Here is a 25,103-nt window from a genome sequence, read left to right on the forward strand (position 1 = left end):
TTTTCATATTGTTGTTCTCTCTGGTCATTGTGCTGTACACACATAACAAAAGGCAAGGGGTTACACCAGCGTGAGAGAAGCGGCAGACAGGAAGCGCTTTCTAATGAATTCCAGTCCAGCCCTGAACTGAATGCCAGAGCCATTTGTATGGTCATATGTAGCCAGAGCTCTCTCGGATTCTCTGCACGCTGTTGTTATTGTGGGTCTGTAGTCTGCACCTGCAGTCTCATCTCAACCCTGTCCTTTATTTTTGTGTCTGGCTTTCTGTGTTCTGAAACCTGGTTTCTGCTCACGAGGCAAACTCAAGGTCCTTGTGAGTGTTCTGCGGAGCCTATAAGTCTGAGAAAACAAGGAAGATCTAATATCATTAAATGAACAAGAAAAGACATAAAAGATATGAGCAATATTTCAGATTCTGTCGAACTGTGTCATTACTGATAAGCAAATGTATGACATTCATGTGACTCCTATTTACAGACACAGTCATATGGTCTCATTGTTAATACGTAGGTATTAATACGTTCAAAGATAGAAAACGTACTTTTTTTGTATGTTTGGATAGATGCTGAAACGTATAATATGGACGTATCTGCAACATAATGGTTAAAGAAGGTATTTTTAAGGTTTTAAAGTGTATTCTTGTTTAACACCATGCAGGCTAATCCTCCGAAACGAGTTTGCAGCAGAAGGCACGAACAGAGCGAAATGTTAATATGTATGAGTATTATATTAATAAATGCGACTCAAAACTTAATTGATAAGACAGTTGAATGCAATAGAGTCAAAACATTAATGCCACGATTTTAATATACACTCACCTAAAGGATTATTAGGAACACCTGCTCAATTTCTCATTAATGCAAGTATCTAATCAACCAATCACATGGCAGTTGCTTCAATGCATTTAGGGGTGTGGTCCTGGTCAAGACAATCTCCTGAACTCCAAACTGAATGTCAGAATGGGAAAGAAAGGTGATTTAAGCAATTTTGAGCGTGGCATGGTTGTTGGTGCCAGACGGGCCGGTCTGAGTATTTCACAATCTGCTCAGTTACTGGGATTTTCACGCACAACCATTTCTAGGGTTTACAAAGAATGGTGTGAAAAGGGAAAAACATCCAGTATGCGGCAGTCCTGTGGGCGACAATGCCTTGTTGATGCTAGAGGTCAGAGGAGAATGGACCGACTGATTCAAGCTGATAGAAGAGCAACTTTGACTGAAATAACCACTCGTTACAACCGAGGTATGCAGCAAAGCATTTGTGAAGCCACAACACGTACAACCTTGAGGCGGATGGGCTACAACAGCAGAAGACCCCACCGGGTACCACTCATCTCCACTACAAATAGGAAAATGAGGCTACAATTTGCAAGAGCTCACCAAAATTGGACAGTTGAAGACTGGAAAAATGTTGCCTGGTCTGATGAGTCTCGATTTCTGTTGAGACATTCAGATGGTAGAGTCAGAATTTAGCGTAAACAGAATGAGAACATGGATCCATCATGCCTTGTTAACACTGTGCAGGCTGGTGGTGGTGGTGTAATGGTGTGGGGGATGTTTTCTTGGCACACTTTAGGCCCCTTAGTGCCAATTGGGCATCGTTTAAATGCCACGGTCTACCTGAGCATTGTTTCTGACCATGTCCATCCCTTTATGGCCACCATGTACCCATCCTCTGATGGCTACTTCCAGCAGGATAATGCACCATGTCACAAAGCTTGAATCATTTCAAATTGGTTTCTTGAACATGACAATGAGTTCACTGTACTAAAATGGCCCCCACAGTCACCACATCTCAACCCAATAGAGCATCTTTGGGATGTGGTGGAACGGGAGCTTCGTGCCCTGGATGTGCATCCCACAAATCTCCATCAACTGCAAGATGCTATCCTATCAATATGGGCCAACATTTCTAAAGAATGCTTTCAGCACCTTGTTGAATCAATGCCACGTAGAATTAAGGCAGTTCTGAAGGCGAAAGGGGGTCAAACACAGTATTAGTATGGTGTTCCTAATAATCCTTTAGGTGAGTGTACATAAATAGTACAAATTTGTATGTCGGTAGATTTGTTCATACGTAAATAAATTAAGTTTTTGTGCTGTCAATACGTAATGTTTTACGTTTTAGTGCTGTAAATATGTCAGTATTATACGTTTTTCTGCGTGTATAAAACGTAAATAAATGTACGTGTGATAGAACTACACTAAAAATACACACGTATTCTCATGAGATCACGTTGCTTTTTGCTTCCACTAAAGCACAATATGTTCTTTGGATCATCTAAAATCACTGTTATTATAGTTAACTAATACTAAAACCATAAAAATAACTTGAAATGAAGTAACAAAGACTTAGACTTTTGGACCCCACTGTACATGAATCCATATCTGCAGCGGACAGATATTGGCGTATGCCCACTCTTGGCTAAGACCATTTTGAACGTGCTTGCATGTTTTTCACAGTGATTTGCCGCTTGTCAGACAGAAGTAGATGAGAGTGTGTTTGAAATTTGAATCGAGCTGATTCCCACAATAGCCTTTGATGTTCCGTTCAGCCGGACCAATTCAGAAGAAAAATGAGCCGTCAAGATTGAGTTCTTATCTCGACAGGTTGCTCAATTTCCTGAAATCTTGGTTGCTGGTAGATGTGTGACAGAAGCATGTTAACTTCTCACTGCAATTAGTCTTTGATTTTCACTTTGTGGCTTGTTTGGTCCGTTCCATGAGGAAAAGTAGATGGAAGTATTTTCTTATTCGCAGCAGTTATGGGTTGTTTGTCCAGATCAAATAGTTAATGAGAATTTTTACTGGAAGCATTTTGTGGTTACAGAACAAATCATTTGTCTCCAAAATGTAGGGAATACCTGAACCACACACAAACACAAATATCATTGCATACTAGGAATGATTTGTATGGTAAAACAATGTACTGTACTTAATGCATACCACATTTAGCTTGATATCAATGTTGGTTCATTACAGTAATCCTAAACTTTAAGGCTCATGCCGATAATTAAGTCTAGTAGCCTATCTAATCAAACTATTGATTTATTCAAAGATATAGCGTGCTCCAGATGAAGGCTGTTAGCATTGATTTGAGTGTGGCTTGGTGCTTTTACTGTAAGTTCTCTTTTGTCTGCTTTAATGGCTGTGCTATTTCCTTTCACAACAACACGGAGAGCTGCAGTCTCAGCCATTACCTGCAGCACTTCAAGGCTAACGGGGATTTTAAATGCTCCTCTAAACATGCCTCCTTTATTGAGGACAGTTGTTAATAGCGGACTAATTTTATTCCTTGGAATCAATGAAAATTAAATTTGAATGTTGCCGCAAAAGCTTGAATGCTGAACACAGTCTGTTTTTCTGGCTATTTTAGGTCGTTCTAGGCAATTCTAGCAGAATTAGTGGGTCAAGACATGCTTTCCGCACAGCTCACTAGCACAGCCTCAAGTGGTGTGAAGTGAACCACTGATTTTAGATTTTCTGAATTTTTTACATTTACACATATGGAAGCTTGTTTAAAATAAAAAAAGGTAATTGTAACTTGTGATTGTAAGGTACCTTTTTATATCACAATTCTGACTTTTTTTCTTGTAATTATGAGAAATAAAGTAATAATTGGGAGTAATAAACTGAAGTATGCAAAATAGTCATAATTGCGAGATATAAACTTTTTTTCTCACAATTGTGAGTTTATATCTTGCAATTATGACTTCTTTCTCAGAATTGTGAGTTATAAACTCACAATTGTGAGTTATAAAGTCTGAATTATGAGAGAAAAATGTCATGATAAAAAATTTGCAATTACTTTTTTTTAATTATTCCATAGCGGGAACAAGCTTCCATAGAAACATTCAGAATGACAAAAGCAATTAAATATGAGGAAATTAATAGAGTGGCACGTGGGATGGCTTGAAATTGGGGTTCCACGATATCAAGTTAGCACTTTTTAAAATTAGCTATGCAAACGATCTATGAAGCCATATTTGTGTAAGAATAAGTCTTTGCAAACCCTTCTTTAACACATGGCTGTTTGTCTCTGGGACAGTAAAATCTATCTTTGGTTCATAACTTTCATTTTGAAATATGACACTCAGAACACCTTGCATATTACAGTATGATTTATTGCGAGTGGGAGCATCTTTTTTTTTTTTTTTTTTTTTTTTTTTTACAGGTTGTAATTACATCACTGTACCCTTATTGAAAACTCTTTTCTCCTCTAACGCTTGGGAAAAAGGGGGCACCATGTGTCTGGCTTGAAATAGCAGGTGCTTTATCATAGTTATGTTTTCATGTAGCACCACTTGATATATTTAAATGAGCAACCTGACACACCGGCAATTCAAGCAGAATATATTCCTTTCCAGCAGATATTACTCTTGTTGGCTCTAATAGCCTTCCAGTACTGGAAAATCACTCAGGCCGTGTTTGATTTTCCATACGTTTGCCAGAACCATCTGCCTAATTTCTATCCTGTGGTTTTGCACTGAACTCTCAGGTGTGTTAACTTTTAAAAAATCCGCAAAATTAACAAGACTTTGCCATATTTATTCTCCTATTGTTTTCATCTTAGTGTAAAAAAAAGTCTCATATTCTCATATTTGTTACTCACAATATGACTTTGTTTCTTACAATTGCAACATTATATCTCACAATAATAATTCCATTTCTCATAATTAACATGAAATCACGTTTCATTATTTTTTACAATTGCATCTTTATCCCACAATTGCAACTTCATTACTTGTAATTGGATATTTCCCACAAATTTGACTTTACTTCTCACAATGGTAACTTTATAGCTCACAATTATGATTTTATTTCTCACAATATGACGGTATATCGCAAAATTGCAACATTATTCCCCAATTATTATTTCTCCCAATTGCAAATTCATTACTCATAATTGTGATTACATTTCACTATTACAACTTTGTTATTCTTACAATTGTGACTATTTGCCACAATTGTCACTTTATTTTTCCCAATTTTGACGTTCTTTTCTTAATTAATTTCTTAATTTAAACATTCTCACATTTAGGTGGAAGCATGCTTTCATAGATCAGCCCTTCACTCAAAACCTCTGAAAATAAAGGTTCTTTAGCAAACAATATTGTCCTTATCAAGAACCATTTTTGCTGTATTCAGTTCTTGAGTATTTTGATGTTTTAGAAATAAAAGAGTTCTTGAAGTTCTAGATACCATCTGAGGAAGGAAGTAGATATATTCCGAGGCAAAGTAAAGCCCTTCTGGTTCTTTTAAATACTGCTACCTAAAAAGGTGCTCCTATGTCATCAGTCTTTTCTAAACATCTCATCTTTAGTTTATTTATTTTACCTGTGTATTCTCATGCACATGCAAAATATATGTTGGATTTACTTAACTTTTTTATTTCAACAGATTCCACGTAACTGGGTTATGTTGCATTTAATTAACATTGTTTATTTCAGTAAACTTAAGTTTATTACATGAGGTTAATTCAATGCCATTTAGTTGAATCAGGTTAACATTCTTAATTTTGTCCAAAACTATTAAACTCAATTATCCTAAAATTAATATCAAACAAAAATTAAAACAAATAATCCAGTGTAATTGATTTGTTTATTTAGTGAATGCGTTCAATACATTTGTACAACCTTTACAAATGTTATCTAACAAGAAAATCTTTTACAAAATCTTTACTCTGTAAAGACTCTTTTTTTTGCATTTGCTAGAAGACGATTTGTTACATCCAAGGCATGCCCAATGTAGTTGTATATTATTATTAAACCACTTTAATTGTTGTTAGCACATGCTCTACACTTCACCACAACCCCAAAAACACTAACATATCAGAAACTCTTTTAAATATAAACATAAAACAACATTAAACATTAACAAGTCACACATTTTTCATCTTTATGAAAAAACGCATAAAATAACATTTTTTTTTTCAAAATTTACTCTCCCTATCCAGCCCTGTGCAAAGCATGATGGGAAGGGGAAATCCTGTTCCTAGTTTCTATAATGCTATTTTAAAACAACTAAACTCATTTATGTACTCTCAACTCAAATGGATTTTACTTAAGTAAATTGAACAAGCATCAAATGTTATTTTTGGCCTATACTTAACTGAATCATGTCCTTTCAAACGCAACTGTTTCAAGTCAGTTTAGCGCAATGCAATTGTGTATGAATGAGAAAGCTAATACACGCTAATACAATGGGGTTAAATGAAAATGATTTTTTAAATAAACTGAACAGTATCGTATAATCATTTTTTTTTTAGTGCTGACTTATATACTTGATTTTATTAAAAGCAACTCTGGAGATGCACAAAAGCCACACCAGGACAGTGTCACTTATTGATTCATTGGAAATATTTATTCTGCTGTGATGCTTGAGGGGGGAAAGGCAGAAGAGGGCTGCAAACTGTGAGAAACTGTCAAACTCAAAGATTATTTAAAATTCTCTGTGGAGTTTCTCTAGACTTCAAAAGCCTAATGTCTATCACTGCAGGGCTTTGGAGTATGAGTGCTAGCAAATATTTATGAGTGTGTGCATGCATGTAAGTTTTTACACAAGTCGCATCAGCTCAGTCTGGCACACACATGGTCTCACGCTGGTCCTCTCTATAGAGCTTTTAGATGGAATGTGCTAATAACACTAAAAAGCAATTGCATATGAGGCTCATTGAGTCACATATATTTTGATGCTTTGATGCTTTCCTGATCAAACACTTTAATATTGTATTTAGACACTATAAGTGGTGAAGTGATGATATATGAAAATGTCATGTGAGTGTGACTATTGAAGAAATCTGTAATTGCCATTAATTTTATCGGCTGAACAAGAAAAGCTCTTGAGAAATTGTTAAGCATCAGATTTCATGGTATTGATTTATTTCTATATTTTTTCCACAGTGAAAAGACTGTATACTGCTGAATCCTGCTCTTATGTGCCAGAGCTGAAGGCCGTGTGTAATTGGAAGCACTTTGTTAGTCACAGCCTATGAAAAATGACTGATGTGATTTGGAGATTGAGTGACGGCAAATAGTGAAGCGTTAGCATTTCAGTTTTCCAAGTCGTGATTGTTGTTGCTATTTTCAAAGGGCTGACAAGGGTTTTGAGTCCCTACTCGACCATAATGCAGAGCAAAATATAATCATTAATGCAGTGTTCAAAAATGGTTCTTATTGTCAATGGTGTGAATTATTTTTTTACATTCCATTCCAGGGTAATTTAGTAGACACCTTTGGAAATACCAAAGCTATTTTAAGGTTTGGTCTTTAAAAAAAAAAAAGTATCAGCAGTTTAGAAGCTTTCTAAGATAAAAGAAAAAGAAAAAAAAAAAGAGGCAAAATTTAAGATTTTCGCTCCCTTTCATGAGTGTTCATTTCCATCTTCCATAAAAACTATGTAATTTGGCTTCATGCTGAAAACTTTGGGATCAATTTGAAAATTCTGGCAAATTTAAGTTTTCTTCCACCATGATCCATTAATATACACTCTTAAAAATAAAGGTTCCAAATGGATTTTTTAGCATCAATGCCATATCAATGCTATTTTTGGTTCCCTAAAGAACCTTTCAGTCAACAGTTCTTTTGTTGACTGAAACCTTTTTTTTCCCTTAATAGTGTGAAGAACATTCTTAAAATCTGAATTTTGTGAATTTGTGGAATAAAACGTTTACATGGATGTTGAAGGTTCTTCATGGAACCATCGATAAAAATAAAGAACCTTTATTTTTAAGAGTGTAGGCATTCCCGTGACATTAAATCACATGTAATGCATGTATCACAACATGGATTTTGAACCATGATTATTTTATTAATGCCATCCTATCTGTAATTTCAATCACAGACTTCTTGCCTTGAACAGTAGACTGACCCTGAGAGAGAATCATTTCTCCATCTCTAATATTATTCATTAGTTCATTCTCAGTGGAATCTCTCCTATTGGGCCTCCATGTCTGATTCCCTCATGTTTATTAAAGAAATATAACCCTAATGTGACCTTTTTTAAAACGTTGTCTGCAATGGCTGTCATTAGACCGTGGCATCAAGGGATAGTTCACACAAAATGCAAAGTTCTGTCATTATTTACTGTGTGTTGTTATTTTGTTGGGGAAACACAAAAGGAGCATTTTTGGAAGACTTTTTCATACAGACACTTGTGACTGTCAAGTTCTCTCTCTCACTCTCTCTTTAAACCCTCACCGCTTTCATGTTCCATATAACAGATTTGGATTGTTCTGATTTATTATTAATAAATTATGATTTGAAGTTTTAAATTAGCATTCTATTTTGAATTATTAAGTCATGATTTACGAAGTCATTGTTCTTTTATGATTTTACATTTTAAATCAGTGTTCTATTTAGAATTGATAAATCGTGATGTACAGTTTTAAATCAGTGTTCTTTTAACCCTTTAAGACCGACGGGAGCGTAGTAGATTATGATTCAAAGTTTCAAATCAGTGTTCTAGTTCGAAGTCAGTGTACTATTTACAAGTAATAAATGATGATTCAAAGTTTTAAATCAGTGTTCGATTTAGAATGATCATGATGTAGACTTTTTAAATCACTCGATATATGAAGCTGATTATATTGTTTATCTGTCTACAGTTTTCCGGGCTTTACCTGCTGTCCTTCTTCATCATCGTCCTGGGACTGGTCTTCTACTTCTCCTCCTCCACGTACGTGGCACAGGATCCTCGCGTTTATAAACAGTTCCGCAACACGGGAAACGCTCTCACAGACACGCCCACTGTGGGGCCGCTGGAGCCTTCAGTGACCTATACGAGCCTGGGTCAGGAAATAGAGGAGGAGCCTCGTATACGAGTAGCCTGAAGGGGGCGTGGTCTCTCAAAACCAATCATCCACGGCCCGGCCCAGCAGTCTGTAGAAAAGGGAATGGTAACGATCACTGAATGATGTAATCAACCACGTAGCAAATGAGTACACTGTGATCACGAACTGTTTATAGGTAGCAGTGACTTCTGTACATCTGAGTTATCAGATCCATCATGTATAGAGATGATTTCACCTCATTGCCTCTTTCCCCGCGGCAAATTAAGTGTTTAGAAGGATTCGTGCTGACTGTTTTGTCCAAATGCTCACTTGTGAATGTTTTGCTTTCTTATACAAGCACAAAGGGTTCATTGTATCTGAAAGTTTGACAAGGTTCGTCTCACTACAGTTTCATGAATATTTTATGTTTTAAATGATCTATCTGACGACGTCTCTGGAAAACTGCATTCTGAGTTTTAAAATGCTGATTTGAGCCAGTGCCTTGCCATGTAATATTATTGTGGGTTCCATTTAGCCAATGAGAAATCATGACTTCTAAAAACAGTGTCATCAGTATTGGGCATCATGTCATGATTGCATATTGTATTATCTGCTCTAAATGATAAATATTTCCATCTACAAAAAGGGTAAAAAAAAGAAAGTAAAAAAAAAGAGTGATTTTCCACCCTTCTTTAAATGTTATACGATATTCATTTTTTATATTTGTCATCATACTGTTTATTTTGTTTTAATTCTGCCAAGAGAGGGTACATGCATTTGTATTAAATATTAAAGTCTGTGTAATAGCAATTGATTGTAAACTTGTAAACTATTTTACTGCACTTGACTTTGTTTTATATGCAGTTCAGTCTTTAATTATCATCTTATTTGGATAAAATCCAATACATGTGTAAAGTTATTCTGAACTGATATCTACATTTTGTTTTGTTTAAAAAAAATTGTCATTTAAATATTGGAAATTCTTAATGTGTTTGACTTGCTTAAAATAAAGTATATTTGTCTTAAACTCAAAAAACGTGAATGTGCCATGACTGGGAAAATGTTTTTAAGATTGCAAAACAATGTCACATCATAATCAAACTTTTACTTAAAAGGGAAAGTTCACCCAAAAATGAACATTTTGTCATCATTTACTCACCCTCAAGTTGTTCCAAACCTCTCTAGTTTCTTTCTTTCTCCTGTTGAACACAAAAGGAGATGTTTTAAAGAATGTTTGTCACCAGAAAGTTGATGGTAGCCATTGACTTCCATAGTATTTTTTTTCTATGGAAGTCAATGGCTATGTCAATTGTTTGATTACCAACATTATTTAAAAAAATCTTCTTTTATGTTCAACGGAAGAAAGACATGTATACATGTTTGGAACAACTTGAAGGTGAGTAAATGATGACAAAATGTTTATTTTTGGGGGAACTATCCCTTAATGCATCTCAGATGGCATAATGGTACAAACTACAATTTCTCCTTTAATTAAATATATGTGAAGACCCTGAATATGTGATGAAATATTAACCGATTGAATCATGTTTACATATTTTACAAAATCATTCTGTTTACAAAAGACAAACTCTTAATGAAACTGGGTTGCACTATGTTCAATCAGTTCCCATTTTTATTTGATTAACTCTCAGCTCACCAACCAAATAAAAGATACTCAATATAAAGCTATGAAAAGCATAAATAATTCCTACAACTGGAAATATAGACAGACAAGAATACTTTACTGACCCCATGGGGAACCTTATGTGCAGGACAACAGCCACATCAGAAGTAAAATGCACAAAAATTCACCTCTAACACAGAAATAACAATTACAAGACAGACCGCAGAATAAATTAGCATTACAAAAACAACGCAAATAAGAAACGCGTTTTTTTGTCATTGCTGTTGGGAAATTAAGCGCTTATCTTGTGAATATTTATTACGAAACGTTTCCGATTGGCTTGGCGAATGAAAACGCTTGCTCTGTGAATGTTAATTAGATTAAGCACGAATGTTGGCGTGACCTCATTTATATTCATGAGCGACCTCGTCGAGATTCACCACCACCCCATGACCTCTCTCAGGTGGTTTCTTCCTAACCTTTAACACCTGAGAGGTGTCTGCAAGCGGGGCGGTGACACCGGCACAGGTATGGCAGACCTTAGCACGACCTGGGAGTGTGAGTTGCTGGAGCAATTCTCCTGTCTGACTGCCGCCACAGAGGAAGAGCTCCATCTGAATACCTCAGATATTAACGTTACCTCGGAAAGCAGCGACAACACAACGGGCTTATTGCATTTAAGTGATGAAGTTCTCCTGGTAATATTGAGGAACTTGGACCCAGTGTCGCTGCTGAGGCTCGGCAGCACGTGCAGTTTATTGTTCCGAGTTTGTTCGTGCAACTCTCTGTGGACCACACACTTCCAGGTACAATATGCATGGACTTTTATTTTTTATTTATCACAGTAAGTCGATTTCTTTATTAAATTAATCAATTCACCCTTTATGCATAGTACCAGTAGGTGGCGAATAGTCAGTGTGTTTATATAAGTGATAATTGAGTCATGCATCCAATATTCGAGTTTAAATAAATAGCACGTTCTAAATATTTTAAATGTGTGTCGTTTGAATGAAATTCGGACTTGCTACATTCGCCATGTTGTCATTATCATGTGACCTACCAGCAGTTCGTTGTGTCGATTCACTGTCATTCATAAATCCTCTCCTGTGGCCTCATGGGATAGTAAAGTGTCTGTCTTCTGCACACTTCGGAATCTCGCCGGAGGAAGTAGGTCATTCAGGTACGTCTTGCCTACATTTTTTTTTTTTTTTTATGAGTAGCCTACTGTGAATTTGGACATGCTGCTTTTGTTACATATTGTTTTTCGCCTACTATATTAGGGAAGTATGCGATTTCATTTGCATCCATTATGTCCGAATTCACAGTACTCATAAAAGAGTAGGTAAAAAGTACCCGGATGACGTACTACTTCTGGACACATTCTGAAGTGTGTGCATACAATGGATATTTTACTATCCCATGATTTATGAATGGCAGTAAAGCGATATGCAACTGACTCTGATAGGTCACTTGATAAGGAAAACGTGGCAAATGTAGTACGTCAAGACATTCATACTACACACACTCATACTTTATAGAACATACTTATTTTAGCAGCCGTGAAGTAAGTACTTTAAAATGAATACTGCGTATGCGATTTCGGACGCAGACTGTCACACACTGTTTCCGGAAGTATGCAATTTCGTGATTTAGCCCATGACTCTTACCAAGTTACAGAGAAAACAAGAAACTGTTATAATAGCCTAAACAATTTAAGAATTTTAACTGTATTCATGTTGTGAACGAAAATAACACGCATGCCTCTAGTTTGTCAAGTGATCCATCATGCAAGAGCAGGTTGTCTGATTCTTTCATTCACCTCACGAACAAACAAAGTGACTCATTCATGGTGCATTTGTTCAATCACTTCAACCAGCAAAATGCTTTCACACTTCACACTTAAATGATATTTGCTCTTCTATAGTACATATTCAAAGGCAGGGAAGTCTTGCGTAAGAGAACTAAAAATACAGTCGGTTAATGGATGTGATTTAGTCATTCGGTTAAAAGATTTGATCACTATTTAGAGTACTCAGTATTTCTATTAATAAACAATAAATATTCAAACAAAATGAAGGCTAATTTGAAGTGACGTGTAGACCAAGTACTGCAACCCATACTCAGAATTTGTCCTCTGCATTTAACCCATCCAAGTTAGTGCACACACATTAGGAGTAGTGAACACACACACACACACACACACACACACACACACACACACACACACACACACACACACACACACACACACACACACACACACACACACACACACACACACACACACACACACACAAAATCTGCAAGCTGTGGACATGCACACCCGAAGCAGTGGGAATAAATTCACTGCGGGGTCCGGGGAGCGATTGGGGGTTAGTTGCCTTGCTTCCTGCCGTGACCTTTGGGTTACAAGTCCGATTCTCTAACCATTAGGCCACAACTACCCCTTTGTGGTCTTCTTTGGTTTGATTTGAATGTTTTTTTCATTGTACAAATTGGGTCTAAACTATATAGATGCCTTTTAAATGGTAATCATTGTATCCAGTGCATCTTGTATTTATGAAATCTAATAATTTTATTTAAACAATTTTATAGTGTTTTGAAGTGTTTTACAACAACATTACTCCAATTTTCATTACTTCACGAAGTCTGTTTGCAAAGATGTCACCAATAGTTATTTGACCGTACACTAAAATCGAAATTCAGCTTAATAGCAATACAACATGTACTATTACAAGAACATATTATTTAAAATAATAAATCAGTTTTATTCCCATTACATTATGTACATTTTGGGGTTTTTCTTATTTATTTTTGTATGTCGATCCGCAGGCTTCGTAAGTGAATGCAGCAGGCACTCGTGTGCTAATCCTCTCCAAAATGTTTCCCCACAGGATTCGTTTGGGGTCAGTCTGTCATATACCCACGCCAGGTGTCCCGTAACGGCCAAAACCGCCTTCCGCTTGGTATTTATGTGGCGATCCCTCTTCAGAAACATCCACTGTAACCGTGCGTTTCAGGAGAAGCTCTTCGTGGAGATTCCACTCGCGCCACACAAGTACTGGGTCCAGTGGCTCGTGCTGGAGGAAATCGTCCCGTTGCCCTCAGTGAGGCTTCCCTGCAGTGATGTGGAGAAATTGTGGGGCATCACCACAGATTTGTTCCAGGACAAACTCCAAGGTGGTCATATTCTCAGCTGACACCTGAGGTTTCCATGCTTAATTCAAGTTTAACATGCTGATTTATTTTTCTCTTTACCAGAGAAAACTGAAGATTGTGACGCCCTCAAATTTGAATGGAGGGAGCTGTATCATCTTGCACTGAAGCATCATGGTAGTGTCTCACTGGTCTTCCAGCATGTTCTCAGCCAACACCAAAACAAGGGTGAGATATTTGCAAAAATGTTTATGTAACGAGTCAGAAAAGTAGCAGTTTGTAGACAAATCCTTGTCTAGGTTTTTATTTTTTTTAGTGGGGTCTGGGGCTCCCAGGAGTGCTAATGTGCCAGAGGAAATTTTCAGAGAAAGTGTAAAAAAAAAAAAAAGATCTATAAAATTAAACAAACAATCAATATTTGAAGTGGATCAAAGTTATACATGAATTTTGAACAATACCCCATTTTGTCTTAGGACAACTTTGAATAACTTTTTTGATCCACTTCAAATGTTGACTACTGTATATAGATGCCTTTTAAATGGTAATCATTTTACTCCGTGCATGAGTCTTGTATTTATGATTTATGAAATATATAAAATGATCAAACATACCTTAGATAAAATTATTATATTTATCTTCTATTTTAATCTAGTTTTTATTGAATCAGTGTGAACTAGTTTGTTGATATGGCCTGTCAAATAAACTGATTCAATTAAATTAATTTAAAGATTTAAATCAGAGATGCTCCCTTTTAGGTCTACTTGTATGGTCTTCAGGACACTTAATGGCCAAATAAAAGTGCAATAACCAACTAACCTTTGTTAGGCCATTAAACAGTCCATGTTCTCTCAGCCTAACAACCGTTTTATCCTGTGTGAGTGCAACAGTCCCTTGTTTGACAAATTAATTGCAGTCAGTGAAGTTATGATGGCAATTTGGGTCATTAGCATAAGTGAAAGTTCATTCAGTTTCTTTACTTGACTGAATAACTGATAACTGGGGGCTGAGAGTAGTAAATTGACATTGGTACCCAAGAATTCATATTTGGTGTCCATGTTTGTATGGTGTGTGTGGGTTAAAGTATTTTGTATTTTGGCATTAATATTGGTGAAGAAATATAGTATAATATGCAATATATCACCTTATCTTAATGCTCTGAGTGCTGGAGTGGATCCAGTCAACTAGAATTTCTGCAGTGCATTTAGCAAATTGATGGTTGGCTCATGATGGCACCTATACTGTATCGTCGTCTTACCCAAAATAACGTGGGTGTCTGGGTACTGTCGTTGACCTTTTGTCTTTGCTATATATGTTTCCTCTCTCCTACTTCGAATCGATCGAATCAAAAAATGGAATCGTCGATGCTGCCACGCCCCCATGTCACGTCGGGTCGGCGTGCCAAGCGGGAAAAAAAAACCGCGTGTTGAAAAGCTGCGAGTCTATGGTCAACCTCCTCTAACTTCGCTACAGCCATTCAAAAGATAGCATGGCAACTGCAGATGCAGGAGACCCATTGACAGAACTTGAACCCCCTTCTCTTTCATGGAAGTCGCAGGTGTGTAAGTTTTTTGGATTTCCAGTGAGTTATGTTGACAACGTTCGCGCTTCAAAAAAGCCACAGTTTACTTTGCAGACATCCCAAGTCTCACGGGAGTTCCTGGAGTCTCCCGCATATTGATAGCGGCTCCCTGATGCCCGCAAATTAGTTAAAATCTCCCGGAATCTAGAGTGAGCGAGCGAGCAAGAGGGCGCAATCACGCATGCGAGACAGAAAAAACTGTGCTCCAAACCGTATAGCGCGCGCACGGGAGAGAGTGAGAGATCTTGCGTATGTGCCTCATGAAGCGCATGTAAGACAGAGAGCATCCTGATTGGCCGGTTTCGGCTTTAAAAAAATAAATGTAAAAATCGAGAATCGAATCGAACCGTGACCTTAGAATCGAAAATTTAATCGAATCGAGGATTTGGAGAATCGTGACACCCCTAGTAGGTTTGGAGTTCCTTCTGTAAGGTTGCAGAAATGTGTAATTGTGCAGACTTTATAATAATATATAGATAAGCAGAAACACTACTTATGAATGCATAACTAGCTTTTTAATTGGCACTATTGTTGTCATTGACACCCATATCTTGTACTGGTTTTAGAGCATGCAGAGCTGGAGTCCATGTACCATCAATACGTCCAGTGTAGGTTCCAGTGGCTGTTCACATACTGGTTGTTTCGTCAGCCGACTCCGTACAACAAGCAGCTGCGCTCCATTTTCCTGCAGTGGAAGAAGCACAGCAAGAGAAAGGTGGCCACCTGGGGTGAAACACTGTGTGACGTGAGGTACCTGGCCTCCCTGCACCCCATCACCAAAGACTACTGGAGAGGCCGATTGGCCCGGGGAAATGAGAGCCTGGGTGAGTTACTTGGTTAATTAATATTTATATATATATATATATATATATATATATATATATATATTTACTACTACTGTTTATTTTACTGACATTTTATTTCTTTGATAGCATATATTTTGTGTATTTCATTTGTTCTTGTGTATAGATTTATTTAATAGCATGTATTCATTATATCTTTTGTATTCATAGTGTATTTTAATTTTATTGTTTTAGTTTAAAATGTAATAGCATGTTTATTTTTTGTATATAGATTTAACAATGCATGTTATAGCTTTATTTCCATCTAGTGGTGTTTATAGATTTAATAGCATGTATTTATTGTTTATAGATTTATTTATTAGCATGTATGTATTACTATTAATAGCTTCATTTAATAGAATGTATTTCATTTTATTTATAGCTTTATTTAATGGCATTATTATGTTTTATTTTTTTAATCCTCTGGTGTTCCTCACGTGGAGGTCAAATGGCCTTTTTTTCTCAATGAAATGTACTATGTTTTAGATCGATAATGTTTTTTTAAATTTAATATTTTGTATTTTAAGGGGATTTTATGATGACAAATTATATTTATGCAGTAGTTATATTCCATTTATTCACTTTCCGACTTAAACTAGCATAAATCTTGAATGCTTTTGAGCACAAACTTAAGTTTGGTCTCTTTTAAAAGACACATGGCAGATTATTGCTGAAGTGAGACATTTAAAAAAAGTAAACAAACATGCAATTCTATAATTATGAAAGGTGCACAAAAATATTATTACATTTTTATATGAAATGTATATTTTCCAGAACATGTTTTACTCTAAAACTGTGATAAGGTCATAAACCTCAAATTTGAAATAACTTGTTTAGATTTGTCTTTAGAGGAAATTAGCTTTTAGTAAGATTTTATTTTGACGCAGGACCGAACGCTTCCATAAGATGAAATTCATTCAATGCGGCCATTTTTGACCACAAGGAGCACAGGTGGGTTTTGTTTTTTTTAAGGACCATGTACCTTTTTGAATCATGTCTATAATGATTTTTTTAATGATTTTTCACATAGCAAGTTTTGTAGCATTTTAAAGTAAATTTTAAAAAAACAAAACGTAATTTTTTTTCTGTCAAAAAATGCCTGAAGAACACCACAGGGTTAAATAAATGAAACAGTCATTTGTAATATTGCCAGTCATTTGTAAAATTGTTTTCCTGCCTTAGTAATGGCATATTGGTCAAGCTCTGGTGGAGAATTGGCTAGATCTTTAAACCTTTGAGGAGTCAAGCGACCTGCTGTATTTGCTCATGTTTTCTGTTCTCTGTCGGTCTCATGTGGCGCTCTCTCTTGAGGAACTATACCTATACCAGTTCTTTGTCAGGAAAAGAGTCTGTAGATCAAATGTTACTGCTCCAGTCTCGTCGAATATCATCTCATGTTCTGACTGTACTTGTTTCTTTCCATCAGGGATTCAGACTGTTGGAAACTACTTCTCCATGTGTAAGTCTCTCATGGCCTGGATCTTGGGCCGCGACTGGGGCCGACTGAAGCGAAGAAAGGTACGTCTACAGAATACATGCAGGAAGCTCACACAATTTTTTTCTTTTTTCTATGACATGCACTCCTCTCTCCCTGGTGTGCATTGTGAGGTTTGAATAAATTTGACAAGCTGTCTTTCCAGGGACTAACTTTTCTTCACACATGATTGTCCCCGTTCTATTCCAACTGATCTCTCTCTTCCCCATCTTAAACATGGCAAATAAGATTCTCAGAGGAAGTGATCTTAAATATTCCAGCGGTGCTCCTCCTCTGCATTTCATTAGCCAGCGAGAATGATTTCACAGGTCACGGCGTGAGCAGACGCTCCTATCTAATGGCTGCCTAAATGGATTATAGACGAATCGGTGCATGTCTCAGTCAATTACATTGCACGTCTGACCATACAAATTCTCCCAGTATTATACACCGTTTCATAACACGTGACCATTCAAGGACACTGAAAGGATCACATTAAATGTGAATCTTATTTTTACCAACAGAGGTTAACTGCACATTATCATGGTACATGCAAAATCTCTATTCAAGTCTTATTTTAATTTACTCCTTTTTTTTGTTGTGCTTTATGAATATGCAAATGTAGGCCTGTTCCCTTACGCATGCACTTGTTCGGGAGCAAGGTCAGTTAGAATGTTGCACCTGTCATTGGCAGGTTTATGAAGACACCCTGGAGGGTGTATATCTTGTGCTGAGGCGGGACATGCAGGAGACGCTCATCGAGCACGAGCACTTCTGGCAGGTGGCCAAAGTCCAGATGACCCGTGTCTGTGCGCTGGAGGAGACGGCCGCAAATTATGTCAACTGGAAAATGATTGAGACACTCCCCTACTACAAGTCAGTCCTGCTTGAGTCTGCGCTTATGCCTGCTCACTCACCTTCTCTTGAGAATACAGAATTAGTATTGCAATGTTTATAGGAAAGGACTCATGGGCTTTTTTTTGCCTTATACTGACAGCAGGTGTTTCTTTGAATCCTATTTGTTTTGAAAAGTTAGCTTATTTTATTTTTTCATCTAAACATCAATGTATATCATTTGTAAGTATACAATTTTTCTTTTTAAAATATATTTATACATGAAAATTTGCTTTACCTAAAATACATGTCAGCTTATTTTTATTTAAACTTTGTATTTAGATTAAAAAATAAGCTAAAAATTGATCTAAAATGAAAGGCTAACATAAGTTTCTTATTCAGTTAAAAATAAGTTTTATAATTATTTCATAAGTTTATTTAAAATTAAATAAGCCAACTTAAGCCATTTACACAACACTGTTTTCAACTTCAAACCGAAAACTTTTTATTAGTTTTGGCCGTTCATTTACACGACATCTGCGTTTTGGGAGCCTGAAATTACAAACCTTTGAAAGGGTCTTTCAAAGTGCAAGTTTTTGAAAACCATACCAAAAAAAATGTGAATTTGTTGAAACTGTGTCATGCGTATTACGTGGTCAGTCTATAGGCGCGCTTTGTTTCTTTACAAAGTGACATCATTTTTAGTCGCTTTTGTGGATCCATGTGAACAGGGATTGTTTTAACATTGTCGTCTGTTAGCAAAACTTTTCATAGATGCAAAGGAAAAACATTTTTGTTCTTAGTACATCGTTCCCATTGATCACTCTAGGCTGTAAAGTGTTGCTGTCACTCAAATGGCTGTTTCCACTAAACACTAGTGGTGAAGGCATTGAGCTTTACCAGTGGTTGGCTTTCAGACTGGGCTTTGAAGCTTAGAGTGCGCTGGGAGGAGATGGCAGCTTCAAAAAAATACCCTGCAGTGACTTATGGGCAGTCAGTCGATGACATCTTTGAAGTGTATGGCTACTGATCTCAAAAGGCATGGACTGAACTGTCCGGTCCCACAGCGTCAGAGGAAACCAAGAACAGTGTTGTGAAGAGTTAAGTGGGATCATGTTCCTTGAGGGCGATCGTCTTGCGTAAGTAGATGTGAGTGATCGACGTGGTAAAGTGCTCACTTGAAGAAATGAGATGACTGAATGTTATGGTGCTGTTTAGCCATGCAGTGATACTGATACTGGCTGATTAAATATTTTCATGCCATGACACTTAACTCAAAATAAAAACTTTTTTTTTGAGTTTTGTGCAAATAAAATGTTCTAGTTTTGTAGTTGAGCACTTCTCGGCTATCTAATCTCTCCATCTAATTGGTCATTAGCATTCAAACCGTCAGTGCTGCTTGGCTGGTTTTAAATGTAACTAATAATCCACATTTGAAAAATGTTTGAATTTGTACAGCAAACTGAGTTTTCTTAAGCGCTTTTCATCCGGGGTGTTATGTTTGAAGCTGAGACAGTCTCTTGAGATTTCCTTCTGTATAATGACTGTGAAGATGAACGCCTTGTTGTTCAGAAGTGCTTGGAAAAATGACTTTCCCCGCAAAAGCTTTTATATTTGTTTTTGGTTTTTAATTCTCTTTGTGGCTTATTAATAAAGGTTGTCTTATTCCCCAAGCTAATGAAAAAACATAATTAGACTTGTCTATTGCCTTGTGTAGTCTTTCATAATGGTTTTCCAGTTCATGCGTGTAATGTGTGTTTTTTTTTTTTTTTTAAGGCTGTATCTGGTGTCTGGTAATTCCGTGTACCTGGATCATGTGCAAGGTTTCTTGCGTAGAAAGAGGATAATCCGGGATTGGATTTACCTGGAGGAGAACGTCTGGGCTAGACAGTTGCTTCCTGAATCGCTCTACACATTGCTGGAATTTGACACCAAGATATCTCAAGGTGGGTTCAACTGACCTAAAACGACCTTTCCGTTTAAATCATTGGCTCTCACTCAGAGGCTGGAGGCCTCAAACTTCCAAGGGGGCCCCAAGATGACTTAATCATTTAAAATAAGACCAATCAAGCATTAAAACGGCTATATATATAAAAACCAAATAATCTTTCTAGTTATGCAAAACTCAAATAGTTTATCAGGTATAAATTTAGTGTTGTGGTGGGGGGCCTTCAAATATTGTTGTAGAGATGACAATGGGGGTCTTGAAGTCTAAAAAGTTGAGATCCACTGATATGACTACAGGGCAGCTGGAGCTAGAGCTGCACGATTAATCTTTAAAACATCGCCATCTTGATTCTTATTCCTAAATCACAACGTTTCTCCCATGTCTATTAAACCTTTGACAAAAATACACCGGAACATTCAAATGAGTTTGCGCTGCTGGTGACCCAGAGAAAGCAGTTATGTCTAGGTATGAAACTGTCTTTTCAACCACACAGTACTTCTGTAAACATTTGAATATTTATAACACAAATAAAGGCCTGTTCACACCGGAACGAATTTCGCACGGGATATTAGCCGATGTTTAACGCCTCGTGACTAAACAAAGGGCGCCAGTGTGAGTGTGCACACCGACGCGAAAAACGGCACGCGTAAAAGCGTCATTTTTTTAAAAACGCCTCGGGTTCGTTTTTTTGGTACGTCAAAACTATCCGACCAATGAGATTGGCGCTTTTGCTCACGTGTCTGGAGCTTCTGAAGTTACAGTAAAACACAACTTGGGGGCGCTCAAACACAAAACGGTCTTGCTGAGCACACATACGTAACGGCGAAGATGATGCGCCAAGTAGCGTCTACACCATAGATATCCATAATAAAGGCTAGATGTCTGGCCAAATATGGCCTTTATTATGGATATCTATGGTCTACACTGCCGGGAAGAAATAAGACGAGGAAGATGCAAGGCAAGAGGAATGTATAGAGCTGCTGGTCTCGTTGGTGTCGGAACATAAAGAACTATATGACAAACGCGACAGTGACTACAAAATAGGACTATTTCTGTTTTACATTAAGCGCCATCTAATGTCAGGGAATGACTTTGCATGTTCACTCGGCTCATTGTTAGCGAAGATCGCTTGGGTGTGAACACAAAAAACGCGTTGAAAAACGCTGACGAATAACGCGCGCCGATATTTGTCCCGGTGTGTACGGGGCTTAACAATACTGAGATGAGTGTATAGTTCGGATATAAACACTGTCTACGGAAGTGATCAAAATGGAGTATATCACCTTTTGAAAGTAACTTTATACTTAAAGATTGTATCAATTACATCATTACACCTGTTGGTGGTGACGTGTGACTATTAAATGTTTTTGCCATTTGTTTTTGAAAGAATCTCTTGAATGATTCACTGATTCATCCAGGAGTGATTCACTGATTCATCCAGGAGTGATTCACTGATTCATCCAGGAGTGATTCACTGATTCATCCAGGAGTGATTCACTGATTCATCCAGGAGTGATTCACTGATTCATCCAGGAGTGATTCACTGATTCATCCAGGAGTGATTCACTGATTCATCCAGGAGTGATTCACTGATTCATCCAGGAGTGAAACAAGTGAAGTATTCGAGTCAGTGAATTGACATTTTGTTAGCCTAGAAATCTAGACGCACCCTAGCGGCAGCAAAAATCATTTCGCTGCCAGTGTGGTCTAGCAACTCTCCATAGACGTTTTAGCTGGAAAAACCAAAAACTGGTCAGGCCAATCACATCGTGTATAGAGTTGGTGGGCGGGCTTAACACAATGACGGCAGAGTTGCGACGGTCAGAGCAAGCTCGGACATATTCGGTTTGAAGTCATTCATCCTCGGATGCGGCGCCGCGCGCACTGTTACAAAAAAGCTGTGGCGAAACGATCAACTTGTCATTTTTGCCGCACTCGTGCGGACGCGTCGAGTATAAAGGCTTTATTTACTCCGTGTCAGCGCGCGCTCTGATCGGTAAAGGATCCCTTGTAAGCTGATATTAGTATTTAAACATTCTCTATGATATTATTATTTTAATGACAAAAAATGTTTTAATGACTCTTTCTCTCTCTCTCTCTCTCTCACACACACACACACACACACACACACACACACACACACACACACACACACACACACACACACACACACACACACACACACACACACACACACACACACACACACATACTGTCTCTTTCTCTCTCACACATAGGCTAGTTATAAACTCTTTAGACTTTTAATGATTAGTGTTTTATTTTTAAAGTTTGTGGGTCGTGTAAAAAACAAAAAAAATCCCTTATTTTGGGGATGGATTCCTGGAAATCTCCCTTATTTTCAATGTTCAATGTTGACAGCTATGGACTGGATACGGTAAAAGTTTAATATATCAACTTGCTCCGCTGACTACGTCCCCTTCTTCGTTGCTCTGATTGGTTGTAGCGCTATCCAATTGCGTGCTGAGAGAATTTGAAAGACAACCGTTTATCCCGCCCATCAGATTGAGCCCTGTCAATGATGAGTTCCCAGACCTAACATCTTGATGTAGGTCTGGCATGCCAGGCTAACATTTTGTCAGAGCCTCTAGTAAATTACATGTCATTTTATTTAGTTGTCTGTTCAGATCTGTTTGAAACAAAGTTGTGATTATCCAGAATTGTGCAGCTCTAACTGAAACCAGTTATTCATAGTACAGTAACAGATTTATCCCCCATTTTAAATGACTAAGCCTGGTCGATGCTTGTGGGTCTTCTGAGACCCTCGGTCTCATTTTTGCTGTCCTCCTCGTCTCTACTTAACATTAGCTGATGCAGCCTCTCTCAACGCTGCTCGCCAAGTTGGTTCAGCAGATTTGAAGTGTTGGTGTTAATCCTCATTCCTCTGTGTGGTCTCGACCGCTCACAAAGTTCATGACATTTTCATTAGCAGGATCTTTCGTTTCAAAGCATCTTATAGGAATGTGTCTTGTGTAAGTGCCTGTTTAGTGCTTCTCAAATATAAGGATAAGCTGCTCTGGATGATGATTAGTAAATATTGTAATCTTACAAGCCTTAAATGCAGTTATGAGGGTTGGATTAACAGTGCTTAAAGTCGCCATGAAATCTCTTTTTTTTTGGGAATGTGGTAGTATTATTCTTTTTTTCATGTGCCCTGTAATTTAATGATAATAACTTGCATCGACTTCTGACGCATTTATTGGCAGGACGGGGCAACCTGTCACTCACATGACATCACAGCAATAGCAAACCACAACCGTCCAATCAATTCCCAATAGACACTATCAAGTCCCGCCCTTTTTTTCATTTTTTTTTCTCGGAAGCTGTTTCACTCGGAAGTTGAGATGGATGTACATCACAATATGGAAGAAAAGACCATTTCATGCTGACTTTAAGTATGTTGCCTTGTTAAAGTAAAACTACAAAACATTTGTTAAATGAAATGGATTAAAAACAAATGAACAAACTCTTGTTCATTATTGTATAAACCTTAGAACAGACACCGCATTTGATTTGACAAGAATGCTACAATTGCAGACGTCACAAGTACTTTGTTCATTCAGGAAGTACATTGCAGATTTGCTGGTTGGTGTACTAGTGGAACCATAGTAAGGATTCAGTCTGCTTTAATTCACCTCTTCCTGTCTGAGAGAGATCCATCAGGGGTCTGAAGAAGGAATGCTGTAAAATTTGATTAGGATTTATGAGGGAGCCGTTCCATCTCTCCGTGACCCATAGGCATGAGTAATGATGCTCCGTTTATTTGCAGGCTCAGTCTCAAGGCAATTTATCTTGTTTACCATCTTAAAAATAGTTGATGCAGATTCTTCTTGGTCCATTCAAATCTATCGGACTAGAGATTTTTGCAGTCTAATCTTCAATGAGGTGTGAGATGCATTAAGGTTTGTTTGTAGAGCTCTAGATAAGTGGATGTCTACAATGGCCAAGGTTGATGCATATCGAACAGACAATTTATTGAACCCTACAATTTAATGAAAGGTAATGAGACTTGCACAATTTTAAATTGACTGAATTGTTAAAACGTAAACCAACAACTTTGTTATTATGCTTTAAAATAAAGTGCTACCAATGTTAGTATGTACATGGAAAAAATTACTAAATAATATGTACTTATAGTAATTACAATAACTGGGTAATAACCCTGAACCTAACCTTAACCCATGTAAACTTATTACCCAGTCCTTTCTAACATGTGTACACATACTGTAAAAGAAAGTGCAACCAAGTTTCTTTAAAAATACTGTGTATATAATACAAATAAATCTTTTACCCAATTCATTAAATAGAATTGTCATTTAATTTCTTTTTGCACATATTTCCCATCAAATAATATTGTGTACTTCAGCCTCCTTGCTGTCGTATCTGGATTGGCCACTAAAGTGTTTGGTTTGGTTGATGATGGCCATCAGCCTTTCCTAGCATTCATGTCTGTGGCTGTTGTGTTTGAACAGAGAGTTTGCACGGGGACTCTGTGGCGTCCCAGCTGAGTCGACTCATGTGGCTGTACCTGAACTCGGGTCAGGAGCTCTATCTGGAGGCGCTGAAGGGAATGGTGCTGCAGTGCGCTCAGCTCTGTCTCCATCACCTCGGCACGCTTCAAGCGTAGACCTGATACAGACCCAAACATTTTAACTTTTTTAACTGACTTTTTAAATTATTTTTATAACATGGCTACTCTAAGAAGATTGTATTTTTACTTTTTTTTTTTTTTTTTAAGCTTCATGCTTAAGTGCACAAACCCATTCATTCTCAATTTATGTCTGAGTAAATGTAGTGCACATGCACCGTTAGTTGTTTTTATTCTTGTATTGGTTTTAGCAATCCAAATGATCACTAGT

At 37.3% G+C, this 25,103-nt stretch overlaps 2 protein-coding genes across 2 annotated transcripts in view; both read left to right on the forward strand.

The window, feature by feature from the left end:
- Positions 1 to 9,796, forward strand: part of slc35f1 (solute carrier family 35 member F1) — a 116,689-nt gene extending 106,893 nt beyond the window's left edge. Inside the window, exon 8 of the mRNA XM_056269131.1 lies at positions 8,605 to 9,796. Within this exon, the coding sequence (XP_056125106.1) occupies positions 8,605 to 8,829 (225 nt within the window). The 3' untranslated portion in view covers positions 8,830 to 9,796. The remainder of the gene's footprint in view (positions 1 to 8,604) is intronic.
- A 341-nt stretch (positions 9,797 to 10,137) lies between these two features.
- Positions 10,138 to 24,900, forward strand: si:dkeyp-114g9.1 (uncharacterized protein LOC555399 homolog). Its single transcript, XM_056269218.1, has 9 exons — positions 10,138 to 10,165; positions 10,889 to 11,199; positions 13,288 to 13,573; positions 13,655 to 13,777; positions 15,695 to 15,952; positions 17,397 to 17,488; positions 18,139 to 18,320; positions 20,055 to 20,224; positions 24,717 to 24,900. Exons 1-9 carry the CDS (start codon positions 10,138 to 10,140, stop codon positions 24,869 to 24,871), a joined length of 1,605 nt encoding a protein of 534 aa, XP_056125193.1. The 3' UTR covers positions 24,872 to 24,900.
- Positions 24,901 to 25,103: the final 203 nt, after the last annotated feature.

This window comes from Rhinichthys klamathensis, unplaced genomic scaffold (assembly GCF_029890125.1).
Source record: "Rhinichthys klamathensis goyatoka isolate OS25496 unplaced genomic scaffold, OSU_Roscu_1.1 h1tg000281l_1, whole genome shotgun sequence".
NCBI lineage: Eukaryota > Metazoa > Chordata > Actinopteri > Cypriniformes > Leuciscidae > Rhinichthys > Rhinichthys klamathensis.